Source organism: Emys orbicularis, chromosome 5 (assembly GCF_028017835.1).
Source record: "Emys orbicularis isolate rEmyOrb1 chromosome 5, rEmyOrb1.hap1, whole genome shotgun sequence".
In the NCBI taxonomy this organism is placed as follows: Eukaryota; Metazoa; Chordata; order Testudines; family Emydidae; genus Emys; species Emys orbicularis.
In genome coordinates this window covers 68,995,961-69,010,154 of record NC_088687.1, presented here as the reverse complement: position 1 = coordinate 69,010,154, position 14,194 = coordinate 68,995,961, and the positions used below count along the sequence as shown (strand labels likewise).

General features: G+C 41.2%; 1 protein-coding gene across 1 annotated transcript in view; it reads left to right on the top strand.

Annotated features, from left to right (window-relative positions):
- MARCHF1 (membrane associated ring-CH-type finger 1) overlaps nt 1–14,194 on the top strand; it is a 181,921-nt gene that overhangs the window by 129,461 nt on the left and 38,266 nt on the right. Inside the window, exon 4 of the mRNA XM_065405553.1 lies at nt 10,628–10,808. Within this exon, the coding sequence (XP_065261625.1) occupies nt 10,628–10,808 (181 nt within the window). The remainder of the gene's footprint in view (nt 1–10,627; nt 10,809–14,194) is intronic.

Sequence of the window (14,194 nt, the reverse complement as noted above, 5' to 3'; positions counted from 1 at the left end):
CTGTACGTAGAGCAATGCATGGATCCTGTTACAGCTGTGCATGGAGCTGGTCCCTCTCTGCCCACTTACTGAGGGTTGCGCAGTAAATTATGCTGGATGCTAATGGCTCCAGGAGTCCCAAACCACCATGGATTAGTGTGGAACAGTGCCTTTCCTCTGGCCATGCCCCCTTCCAGCAGCAGAAGGGATGGCACAGGAGCCTCTGTTCCACTGGAGGCTCATCCTCGCACTGGGTTAATCCCTGCTGAGGTGGGATACACCTTGCACTTTAGGGCCAGATTGTGCCTGCCTATTTAAGTCTCTCTTCATAAAAAAAGAAATCTGGGACAAATGTAATCTTCTTGTCAGTAGGTGCGTGGCTTTATGTCCACTAAGCGTGGGTACATGGATAGGTTCTTTTCTTCTGGTCTGTGAAAAGTTTGGAAAAGGAATGTAGGGCACAATTCTCTGGGGTTACTTCTAGAGCAGGGGTGGGCAAACTACGGCCCAGACATTTTGATTTGGCACTTGAGCTCCCGCCAGAGAGCAGGGTCTGGGGCTTGCCCTGCTCTGGCACTCCAACCAGGGAGCAGGGTCAGGGGCTTGCCCTACTCCGCGTGGCTCCTGGAAGCAGCAGCATGTCCCCCCTCTGGCTCCTATGTGTAGGGGCAGACGGGGCTCCGCACACTGCCCCTGCCCCAAGCACTGCCCTCGCAGCTCCCATTGGCCAGGAACCACAGCCAATGGGAGTTGCGGGGCGGCGCCTGCAGACAGGGCAGCGTGCAGAGCCGCCTGGTCACGCCTCCACATAGGAGCTGGAGGGGGGACATGCTGCTGCTTCTGGGAGCTGCTTGAGGTAAGCGCCACCCAGAGCCTGCACCCCTGATTCCCTCCCGCACCCCAACCCTGATCCCCCCTCGCACCCTCCAAAGCCCTCAGTCCTAGCCCAGAGCACCCTCCTGCACCCCAACCCCTCATCCGCAGCCACAACCCCAGCAGGTGCCCTCCCCCCTCCCCCGCCCCGGTACCCATCCCTTTGTCCCAGTCCGGAGCCCCCTCCCACACCCTGAACTCCTCATTTCTGACCCCACCCCAGAGCCCACACCCCCAGCCAGAGCTCTCACCCCCTCCCGCACCCCAGCTCCCAATTTTGTGAGCATTCATGGCCTGCCATACAATTTCCATGCCCGCCCCTGTTCTAGAGGAAGTACCTGAGAGTTTGGATAGTGTGTATTCCTCTTCAGGACTCTGTTGTGAGTCCCCAGGGGCAGAAGCATCCTTCCATCAGATACCTTTGTGCCTGTTTCAGAACAAAGGCAAGTACAGCCTGGTGCAATTACAGTGGGGGTGGCCAGCAAGACAGAGAAAGGAGCTGCTTTCTGTGGCATGCTGACAAGGTAATGGGTCCTAATGTATTCAGTTAATTCCTTACATATCTAAGAAATAACAGGGATTTCGAGTGACAATATAACACCCATATTTAGCCTCATTTACAGCCATCCAGCCCCATGAAGGCAACTTCATATACCTCTTTAGCCGCTCCTTATAGTTGGCAGCATGGCTGGTTTATGTACCGTGCCGTCACAGAATGTATCTGCCCTCTCTTCTGTCTTTGAAGGTACCTCTACACTGCAGCCAGAGGTGTGATTTACAGCTCGTATAGACATACCCATGTAGGTTGACCAGATATCCCGATTTCGTAGGGATAGTCCTGATATTAGGGGCTTTTTCTTATATAGGTGCCTATTACCCCCCACCCCCGTCCTGATTTTTCACACTTGCTATGGTCACCATATACCCATGCTAGTTTTAATCTAGGTAGCTCACTAAAATTGAAGTGAGAACACACTGGCACAGGCTTCAGCATGGGCTACAAATGTAAATTATGTGCCCACCGGGGTCCAGCAGGCTTGTGCAGTCCACGCTGAAGCCCACACTTGCCACATCCTCACTTCCGTTTTTAGCAAGCTGGCTAAATTAAAGCTAGGATGGGTACATCTATACGAGCTGCAATTCACATCCCTGGCTGTGGTGAGATGTACCCTGAGAACGTCAGAAAGGCTTTGTTAATGCTTGCAGAGATGTAAATGAGGGAAGAATTTGGCCCTATGTAGTTAAATGAAATACAGTGAAGCAAAATATCCTCTGAAATACCTTGATTTATTTTTTTCCAGACTGAGATATAGGAATGAATGTGGAAGATCAAATAAATACAAATGTAAGGGCCACATTCTTGCAAAAATGCATTTAATTGGTACATCCACACTCTCACATGAGTGCAGAAAATGGGTTACTGCATGTCATTTTGCTCTTGTTTCTTTTATAAACTGCATCCACAGTTAGATATTTCACGTGCAGACCTTAGCTGCCACTTTTTTAAAATATAGCCATGAGTGATGCAATTTATAGGAAAATATGGGTGTGGATATCTTGTGGATAAGGGATCTTTTTAAGACAAACCTATTTTAAATCTACAGTATATCATCTTTGGATTCTGGTGTCACCAGTGTTAGAGTTTACATTGTCACCAGAAATCCCTGATGAGAAAATTATGCATGTGGATATGGCTTTATACATAAATGTACCCTGAATCTTTTGTGATGTAAAGTCCATTTCTGGGGTTCTGGTGACGCAAAGTGCCTGCAGTCTCCTCTCTGTGGGGGTCGTTCATGTGGCCAATGCCACCCTGCAAATGCTGGGTTCAAGATAACGTAGGTAGAGATGTATTGATTCAGTCATAATCCTAATCTGTCTCAGGAGAAAGCTCCTTCAGAACACTTTGCACAGATCAGATGATGGACAACATGAGAGTGGACTGTTCACCAATGGTAGTACAATCCCTCGGATAAAGCAGGCAAGATTGATGCAGGATGGTGGAATATGTTGTTTGCTGCACAAGCAGGAATGAAATTGGCCTGTTTTCCTAACTACTGAAGTGTAAAGATAATTAGTGAAAGACAGGTTAGGATAACCGCTGTTCTCCCTAATGAGGGCAGAAATTAGCAGCTATTCTTCCTAATGAGGGTAAAATTGTTACCCTGCATGTGAAGGGAAAAATACAAACCTATTGCAACCTATCTATATCTCTAAATTATAGGCAGAGCAGGTGGTGACACTTATTATTAAGGTTGCCTGACAGTTTCTATTAAAAGACCCTATTTTCAGTTGCTAATAATTTTGCCAGATTTTAACCATAGGGGCTTAAAATGTTCCATGCCAGCTGTTTGCCCAGTGCTGAATATATCTTTTTTGTTTAGCTGTTTCTGAAAACAAGATATGGAAAATTACATTGTTTTGTCCATGTTTTTTTTTTTTTTTTTTTTTTAAAGTCTTACAACCCTTTAGTTGAGAAACTCCAGTGTCTCTATGTTTTGGAGCAGGGACTTGAAATTTGGTAGGGGGGGGTCAGCCTGATGTCAAGGGTATGTGCTTTGCTGTCCCTGTGACAATCCACCCAAAGGTGGCCAATTTATGAGCCCCTGAAAAAACACAGTTCTCACATTCCATCCTTTCCCTTTCTACAGTCCCTTTTCTGATTCACTACATATCCTTCCAACTTCAACAACAATTGAGTCAGGAAAAATGAGGGAGGAAAGGAGTCCTGGAAAAAAGTAGTGTCTGATCAAGTAATTGGAGATTGTATCATAATGCCTTAGCACAAGAGGGATGAATTAAGATTGCATGGGAAATCTTAATTTAGGCATTTCCTAACTTTTGAGTGCTTGACTGTGCAATCGTAATAATATACTTTTAACAATAATTTTGGATGTAATATGTATAAGATAAAACTAAGGTAGCACAGTTATGTACTCAAAAGTCAGAAGATGATACAATTAAGGTTGCAGGTACAACTTTACCTCTGTCCACTTCTGTGTATTCATTTAATTACATCATGCATTCAATTTGTTACATGATGCAATATATTAACATTCAGTTTTTGTGCAATCTTGTCATGTACATTTTAGAGCTGGTCAAAATTTTTCACACCAAAAAAGTTGTCAAAAATTGCTTTTTAATAAAATACAAAACCATGAAAAATTGTGAATATTACTGAAACTGTCAATTCTTCTCTAAATTTTTATTTAAATTATTTTCAAAATTTTCTTTTTTATTTTGTTTACTGAAAGATATTTTCTTACTGAAAACCCAGTTTTCAGTAAATGAAAAGCTTTGAAAACAGTTTTTGCAAAACGTTTTGTATAAAATATTGCAGAACATTTCACAAAATATGGAAAATAAGAAATGGAAACAATACTGAAATTGTTCATAAAATTGTTTTCCTGGTGCATAACAAATAAATCTGGGCTCTGTGGGAGCACATTTTGTAAATAAATAATTTTCATGGGTTCTGTCTTGCATACACACAGAGTAGCATATAATTCTACCAGATGCTATGCGTGTGTCTCTCTAAAGGTAGAAACAATTCTATGCTTGAGAAATATTTTATGATTATGTAATTATCAGGCATTAATTTGATGTAATGTACTTAAACATGTGTACAGCATTTGACTTGGTTCTGCATAACATTTTGAGTAAGAAACTAGAACAATGCAAAATCAACACTGCACACGTTAAATGGACTAAAAACTGCCTCATAGGACTCAAAATGTAATTGTAAATGGGAATACAATTTGAGCGGGTGTGTTTCCTGGTGATGTCCCACTGAGATCTACTCTTGGCCCTACTCTATTGAGCATTTTTATCAATGATCTGGAGGAAAACGAAATAATCGCTGGTGAAGTTTGCAGATGAGACAAAGATTGAAGGAGTGGTACGTAATGAATAGGACAGGCCGCTGGAGCAATCTGGCTCTCTTGGTAAGCTGGAGGAAAGCAAACAGTGTGCATTTCAATCAGGGGCGGCTCCAGGCACCAGCGCAGCAAGCAAAGCCTGGGGCGGCAAGCCGCGGGGTGAGGGCGGCAGGCAGGCAGCTTTCGGCGGCGCGCCTGCGGGAGGTCCGCTGGTCGTGAGGCTTCGGCGGCAATTCGGCGGCGGGGACGCCGATGGCGCGGCACCAGCGGACCTCCCGCAGTCATGCAGCCGAATCTGCATAACTAGTGGACCGCCAGCAGGCGCACCGCCAAAAGCCGCCTGCCTGCCGTGCTTGGGGTGGCAAAAAACATAGAGCTGCCCCTGATTTCAATATAGCCAAATGTAAGGTCAGATAACTAGGAACAAAGAATATAGGCCATACTTGTGATGGGGGTACCAACCCCACAGTGAGCCAGTAAAGGTTAACAAGCTGGTGTGGGCCCACTCTGCTACATGTGCACTCACTGTCAGGTAATGAAGGGGCAGGTAAAAAAGGAAGAGGAGCGCTCAGTAGTGAGCTGATGAGGGAGAAGAACAGACCTCTTACCCTTTGCTCCCTGAGGAAAGGGCCAGCCTAGAACCACTGCAGAGACTGCGGGAGCATTCCAGAAGGAGTGAGGGACGCAAGCAGGCCAGCACAAAACTATTGAGTTTGGTTTTGGGACAATTTCTTTGCTTTGCTACATAAAGACTGTTGGGCTGTCTGTGCTGGCCCATGGGCTTAATGAGACTGTTGCAAGAAATCCCCAGGGGAAGAGGGGACTAGATTTCTGCATTCTAGTCGAGTCTGCCCTGTCATTTGTCTTGGATTCTGAAGAACACACATTCACAGGGACTCTAACCAGTGATTCTGAAAAAAACTTGGGGGAGGGGGATGGTCATAGTGGATAATCAGCTGAACGTAAGCTCCCAATGTGGTGCTATGGCCAAAGGGTTAATGCCATCCTTGGATGTATAAACTGGAGAATATCGAGTAGGAGTAGGGAAGTTATATTACCCCTGTATTTGGCACTGGTGTGACCAGTTCTGGTGCACCACAATTCAAGAAGGATATTGATAAATTAGACAGGGTTCAAAGAGCTACAATACTGATTAAAGGATTAGAAAACATGCCTTATAGACTCAAAGAGCTCAATTTAACAAAGAAAAGGTTAATGGGTGACATGAATACAATCTATAAGTACCTACATGGGGAACAAATATTTGATAATGGGCTCTTCAGTCTAGCAGACAGTTATAACAAGATCCAATGGCTGGAAGTTGAAGATGAACAAACTCAGATTAGAAATAAAGGATAATTTATTAAAAGTAAAGGTATTTAACTAGTGGAACAACTTATTAAGGGTTGTGGTGGGTTCTCTATCACTGAAATTTTTAAGTCAAGATTGGATGTTTTTCTAAAAAATATGCTCTAGTTCAGGGATCAGCACATCCCTCGGCCTGTGCTGCTTCCTGCAGCCCCCATTGGCCTGGAACGGCGAACCGCAGCCAGTGGGAGCTGCGATTGGCCGAACCTCCAGACGCTGCAGGTAAACAAACCATCCCGGCCTGCCAGCGGATTTCCCTGACGGGCTGTGTGCCAAAGGTTGCCGATCCCTGCTCTAGTTCAACCACGGCTATTGGGCTCGAAGCCGTAATTAATTCAAGGAAGTCATATGGTCTGTGTTGTGCATAAAGCCATACTAGACTATCACAATGGTCTCCTCTGGTCTTAAAATCTATGAATTTATGAATATGTGACTCATATAATGCACAGGCACAAGGAGTAATGTTAACTATGTCACTGTAAATACTCTTAACAGTATTTTATATGGAATTTCCTCTGTGTGTGTGTGTGTGTGTGTGTGTGTGTGTGTATTTTCTAATTTTGTTTTTCTAAGAAAAAAGGATAAATTCTATAATTTGGAAATACATAATTAAAAGTTGCTGTCCTGTGGATCTTACAAGATATTTATAAAACCACTTGCTATCAGATTGCAACTAAATCATTGAGGCATATCTCCTGAGGAGCCCTGCCTCGGTCACTGTGTATATTTTTTACACTGTAGCCAAATTAGTTCTCTGTCCATGAGCAGGTATTTTTAAAACATTGAACTGTTGTTGTTTAAAAAAATTCTGTGCATGTTCAAATTGTGATTTTTAAATGGAACCTAACTCAGCCAAGTAACTGATTTTCCCAAGTATAGTCAAAATAATTTCTCCAAAATGAAGACTATTTGTCTGCCAAATTTAAAGCTTGGGAAGTCAGTGGCAGCTGGGACTCCTCCTTTAGGACCCTTCCAAGAGCTCAGCCTGCTCTTTTTGGCACAGTCAGTTCAGTATCAGAACGGTTCAAAAATTAGCAAAACTTTTTGGGGGGGGGGGGGGAATATTTTGTCCCATTTAATTCATCTCAAAAGTGCCCAAACAATTTGTATTCAAACTTTCCAAGGGTGGGGATGGGGTATTTATATTTATAGAATCAAATGACATATTTATATATTAAATTATATAATTGTGTCTATAACACATGTAAAATCTGAATTATAGTTGGAGAGCTAGCTACAGCTGTATTTAATATATATATAAAAACCCTCAGGCAGAGACCAGGCCTGCAAAATGTCAACCTGATATTTCAGCAATTTATGAGCATCAGAAAATGGGGGGCTAGAATGGAAAAACTTTGGCAGCTTTAAATATAGCTATTGCTAGCCCTCCAGCTATAATTATTTTATGCAATATTTTTTTCAACATCCTTGAAGAAAATCTTTTATAAGGTGAAATTTATGACCAGGGTAGGTGGGCAGTGGTAGGCCCGGTCAATTGCTGTGCTGGTTCAAATCCTCCTAAGCCAAACATTCACACTTACTTACTCTGTCTTTAGGCAAGACATGCTGTGCATCATTCTAAGCCAATCTTTTATGGGTAAATAAATTACAAACAGAACAGAAATACACAGAAGAGAAGAGCACTTAATATAGTGAAAATTGTTTCTAGAATAATTTCCTCTGGATATCATTTCTATTGCTAGAATGTTTGTTTTCTCATTGCATGTTTTTAATTTATATTTCAGATAGTGTTTTGTATTAAGTGTTTCTACTGAAGAATAGTTTTGTTCCTTTCAAAGTAGTACTGTCATTTTATTTGCAGATCCCAATGGAATTTTAGCTTGATATTTTAGCATTTATAATAATGTAAAACGATTTCAACAATGGTTGTAAAAGACTCTTGGGTACCCAATTTAGTTGTCTAATTTCTAAATGGCTTAAATGCTGTAAAATAAATTATATGTAACTGGAATTAAAATGAGCAAAGCCTTGTATTTTCCCTTTGGGAAATGGTTTTAATTTAAAAAGAAAGTGATGTTGCTTTTTTATGTAATGTTTTAGACAGAGATGAAACTTTGATCTAAACTGACAAAGAGTAAGACTTACAAATTACCATTAGCAAAAAGGTAAGATCATAACTGCATTCACAAAACTTTAATCAACTCTTGGGAATGTGTGTGCTGTATCAAAATAGCTATTTATTCATTTTTAAAAAAAAATATTAATCCCATTTAAGGGAGGTTTTGAGTAAAAAGTCAGTGTACAGTGAGGACACAATAGCTGAGGCTTCAATTTGTCAAGTTTGGCTGGGCTAGAATCATAGAATATCTGGGTTGGAAGGGACCTCAGGAGGCCATCTAGTCCAACCCCCTGTTCAAAGCAGGACCAATCCCCAGACAGATTTTTGCCCCAGATCCCTAAATTGCCCCCTCAAGGATTGAACTCACAACCCTGGGTTTAGCAGGCCAATGCTCAAACCACTGAGCTATCCCTCCCCCCACAGGTTGGAACACGGATGGATTTTTTTGTAGAATGTGAACTTGCCTGAACATGTACAAAAACCTAAAGTGGTGCCCATGAGTGAAGATTTGTATCTTTGAGTAGTGCCTAGGCACCATTATCAGATCACTGACTGAACCAACTGTGTGGACAGTTCTCAATTTCATGTACTGTTTTCTTTTTAAGTTGTGCTTTCATTTCTGGCTGTACATCTGGAAGACTGATTCTGTTCTGCTTTTTCATTTTTGTAGACTAATTTTCTCATGGCTGTGGGCCAGGCCTTTGAAAGAAACGGAAGGGAGTTGAGTTTTTTCAATGGCACTTTTGGCATAAATCAACTCTTACTTGTCTTTCAAATTTCCTCTTTCTTCTGGCAATAGACTAGGTAGCATATTTGCTACTGTTGTAGTCAATAGTTATAGCAACATATTTGCAAGACTTTGCTAGCCCTTCTCACGATTCATGTCAGGTGCTCATGTATCCTGATGGATATGACGCTCCTTCCCTGTGTAAAACAAATCCAGCTTGACAGTCCCCATAGGGAACAGACTGGACATAGTTGTCTGTATATTGCGGCAAAAGTTTTTTTTTTAGGTTTTCTCACACAAGCGACAGAATTTGCAGAAGAGTTACAAAGTGTTCCTTTTCTACATTTTAATTGCCTGTTGCAAGCTTCACGTGCCTCTGAAGGACTAAATGCCGTGGTTACCACTTCTCTATTTTGAGGTTGATGTGGTTTGGGTTTTGATGCATTGCTTGTGGCTTTTTATTTTTTTCAGTTTGCCATTTAGGACGTCCATTTAGCTTTTGTGAGTGTTGTTGAAATTTAACTTCTTTTTAATGAACAGTCCTACAGCAAAGTCCTCTGTTCACCTGCAGAACAATTCTTAACTTTTCTAGAGACACTGTCAACAAAGGTGTCAGTAAGTACCAGTTCTGATTATTGTGGTTTTTGGTTTAGTTTTTAATGTGGACAGATGTTTACTAAGAACTGACTGAGATCACCAAGTCATTTGACGTAGGTCACAGAAAATATATCAAATAATAGTACCTTTAGGACACTACTGACTCCAAATACATTTGAAACAGAGATCCAAATGTAAAAAAAGCTCTGTATCCCATTACCAGCTAGGACTCAGTCTAGGACTAGTCCCCACAAGGTGCACACACAACACCTACAACATCTACAATGCAGCTGGGAAGGAGCCTCCCAGCATGGGTAGACAGACTCAAACTAGTGGGGCTTGAGGTAGTGTGCTAAAAATAGCAGCTTGGATTCTCAAGCTCACCCGATGCTCTGAGTGTGAGCAGAGGTAGCTATGCAAGTCTCTGCTGGAGCTGCAGTTTCTATCCTGCTATTTTTAGCACACTACCTCAAGCCCCACTAGCATGAATTTGTCTGTCTTGGCTAGGAAGCTCGCTCCCAGCTGCAGTGTAGACATAGCCAGGCTGGCTGCTGCTGTAGTCTTTGTGCTTCCAGATAGTGCAGCTACCTACCTCAAAAGGGGCAGAAACGAATGGAGAACAGACAGGGCTGTGACTCTTCTAATCCCTTCTCACCCTCTCCCAAGGGGACTGTATGAATGCTAAAGATATCCACCAGTCTGTCTCCCTTACCCCTTGGACCATTTTCAGGGTAGGCTTTCTATACCTTTCATACTTTGCCTGTTTAACTTGGGGTCTGATTCTGTCATCCTTGCTGAGAATATCACTGGGACTACTCACAGAGTGAGATACTACTCAGCATGAGTAAGGTGACAGAACTAGGCCCTAAAGGTTTTGTCATACAAAAGCTGGGAGGGGGGAGGGAAATGAGTATAATTTCTACTGATTCATCTCTATATCACACAGCAAATTCAAAGTGTCAGAAGGGAATGAGGAATGCATTTCTGGTCTCTAATCTAAAAGGTCACATACCTTGAGTCTTATGAATGTCAAATCTGAGAATGAAAAGCAGTGTAAATAAACCAGTGTTTTTGCTTTGCTCCTTGGAAAGCTCCCTTACTATCTGTTGCTGTCCTCCCTGTCAGGATCTGTCACTGTGAGGGAGATGATGAAAGCCCCCTCATCACACCATGTCGCTGTACAGGGACCCTACGCTTTGTTCATCAGGCCTGCCTGCACCAGTGGATTAAAAGCTCAGATACACGCTGTTGTGAACTCTGCAAGTATGACTTTATAATGGAGACCAAGCTCAAACCTCTCTGGAAGGTACGATATTAGTAATTTAATTACATTCAAGTGTTGAAAGGATGAGATGGCTGCACAACCTGCTGACATATTTAAGATACTTTTACATTTCCCAAATGTCATTTGATTTACTGTTGCAATAAACACAATGGGGGTGATGCTCTACTCCACAGAAGTTGATCAGTTTACAGCAGCTGTGGTTCCGGTCCAATGTGTTTCATGCCCTTAGAACATTGTCTCATATGATATATTTTGCTGTTTAGATTTTTCTTCCTTATCTTTGGTGTTATATTGGTACATAGATTACAAAACCAGAAGGGACTCAATCATAATCTAATCCGATCTCTCACATAATATAGGCCATAGAATATCACCCAGCAATTCCTCCATCAAGCACATAATTTTTGGTTGAGATTTATGTAGATGATTGTGCAGAGATGGAAACTGGAGATAACCCAAATAATGCTTCTAGATGCATAAATGTTAATGGTTACATTTGTGAGAAAATTTATAATACCCATCCATGTGCATTAAGTTCCCTCTGTATATTAGGTTACATTAACTGATTTGGTATCTAGGAAGTCAAGTATATGCAGCTTGAGGATAAATTATTCTTCCAGGTGAATCTTTTAAAAGTCAGTTTAATTGACAATAAAGTGTCAGTATACAGAAGGTGAAGAGATGTTAATTTTTTTGCAAAAGGGAAATATCCTTTCTTTCTCTTGTGATTTTCTTCCCCCCTTCCCCCAATACATCATTGTGTCCTGCTGAGGTTTTATTATCTTTAGGGTTTTATATTGTAAAAATAACATCTTACTCAACAGACCTGTTCCCTATGTGTATTCAGAGCCACTTCGGTGAAAAAAAGATAGGTTTTACTGCTTTTTACTCTTGTTAACACAGCCTAGAGAGAGTGAGCCGGATGCTATGCCTTCCTGTGTCTCATTCACAGAAATTATTTAGCAAGTTCCAATCAATTATACCAGCTAATAAAAAGCACTGGGGCTGTGCAGGTGTCATGGAAGTCTTAATTTGATCTGCAAACGCTTTATCACAGATGGTTATGTTACAGAGAAGGAATACTTTATTTTAAACTGCCAGTCCTGCAAACTCAACCTGGGATCTGAGAACTGAGCACATCTAAAAAAGTTATTAATTATTATTTATATTTTTTAAAATACAAAGGCAAATTGTATCTGATGGAGCATACTTAAATATCTTTAATCACACGCTCTGGCATGATCTAAACAAGTTGCTCACTCTCGCCAACGTAACTGCCAAACTTACAAGTAAAAATTGCCATGTTTCCCAAGTGAATACACTGAGAGCATGTTATTTAAACAAAGAAGCTGCCTAATTCCACTATACATTACATTTAAACAGGGTGTGTGGAAAGCCCAAGAAATACAAGTTACAGCTTCCATGATTAAAAGAAATGAAAAACTAACATTACTATTGACATCTGAGCAGGTAACTCTCAGTCAGAATTCTTCTTTCATTCTGAAAATCATATGGAATACTGGCAAATTTAGAGTGGTTACACAAAACCACATTCGTGTAAGTCTGTAACTTTCTTCATTGAATGGCCAACACTTTAGTCATGGCCCCCTGATTCTCAGTTATCACCAGTTCTTGGTAATATCTCTGATTTGGTACATGTCAGGGATTGTCCCTGCTTTTCAGAAAGTAGTTATTTTCCACTAGAAGAAGCATTCTAAGCCCAGTTTATTTCAGCAATATTAAAAGATGTCAACCAGCCTTTTTTCCCAAAATTCATAACTTACCAATATTGTATGTATAGTATGGGCCCAGTGTATAACTGCATGGACTTAGTCCTCCCACTGAAATTAGTGACAAAAGTTTGAATTTTATATTGTAATTTGGGCTTGGAAATATACTTTTTCTCCTCTTTCTTGCTGGTCTTCTCTGGTTAATTCTTCTCTCTGCTCATTACTTCAACATACCAAAATTACCGGGAATTTCTTTGAAACAATACTGAGAAGTTCTTAAAATTATCTATATTACTTGCATTAATGGAGTCCTGAGTATTACATCCTTTTGATATAATATCACGGCTATACCATGCCTAAGTGTTTACATTTATCTCCTCTTATCATGTCACCATGTTAAGATACACCGTACAGCCATGAAGAATGTTGTTGCAATGTTGTTGCAAAAGCAAAATTAGAATGGGAAGAGAGATCACACAGAGATCAGCCATATGAATGTTCATGTGTGATAGTAGTTGTGTAACACAATCTATATGAACTTGGTGGATTCAGATGTCCTAACCTGTCCCAATAATGTTCTATAATCCCACTCAGCCCTTCAAAGGCATCAGATGGAGGCTCCTCTTCCTATGCCAAAGCATTGCCTACCCACGCACTACAATCCTGATCCCATTCCCATTCAAATGAATGGGAGTTCTGCAACTGATATCAATGATAGCAGGATTAGTCACTTCATTGGGAATCCCCAAAACAATTATTTCCTCTCTACAACTGGTCAGTTCAGAACACTGAGAGTGACTTTTATGGCAAGGGTAGCCAAGGCGAGGCATTTTCAGGTTAAATGTGATCTGTAGAATTCTAGAACGTATAGCCACAGCTACCTTCATATTTAATGGAGGAGAGGGCCACAGAGACTACCTATCTCTATCCATGCAGTCTAGCTGGGCCTGCTCTTATGGCTAAATCCTATCGAAAAAGGTAATCTTTCTCTAGGCTTTATCAACCATTCTTATAGAATTTAATAGAAAATTATAGCACTGCTAAACAATTTATAAGATGGTTCAGAAAAACCTATCATTCTCTATTAATTAAATTCTGTAAGCTTTTACATTTACATTTCTATACCATTGATGTTATCTCTATTAAATTCAATAGGGCTATCCCATAACTCTGGATCTGTCCATGTGTAGGAGGTATATATTTTAAAAATGGGTGAAGGGGGAGAGAAAGCAAGTATGTGTTCCAAAGTAGTTCAGAGTAAGGCTGCGGCTGGCTACACTAGAGAGCTTACAACGGTGCAGCTGCGCCGCTGTAACACTGGTAGTTCAGCTGCTCTAAGCCGATGGGCGAGAGCTCTCCCATTGACTTAAGTCCTCGAGCCCCTGTGAGTGGCGGTAGCTATGTTGGTGGGAGAACCCTCCAACATAGCGCTGTCCATACCAGCGCTTAGGCCAGTGTAACTTACATCGCTCAGGGGGTGGTTTATTCACATCTCTGAGCAACATAACTTAAGCTGTAGTGCATACATAGCCTAAAAGTGCGTTACCATGAAGTACATTATCCTGTGGTTCTATTGTACATTTATAGTGCAGTTTCATTTTGGAGTAAAATAGCAAACTAAACACATTTTTTAAAAATGAGAATACTTATTACTAGTGAATGAGGATAGAAAAAACT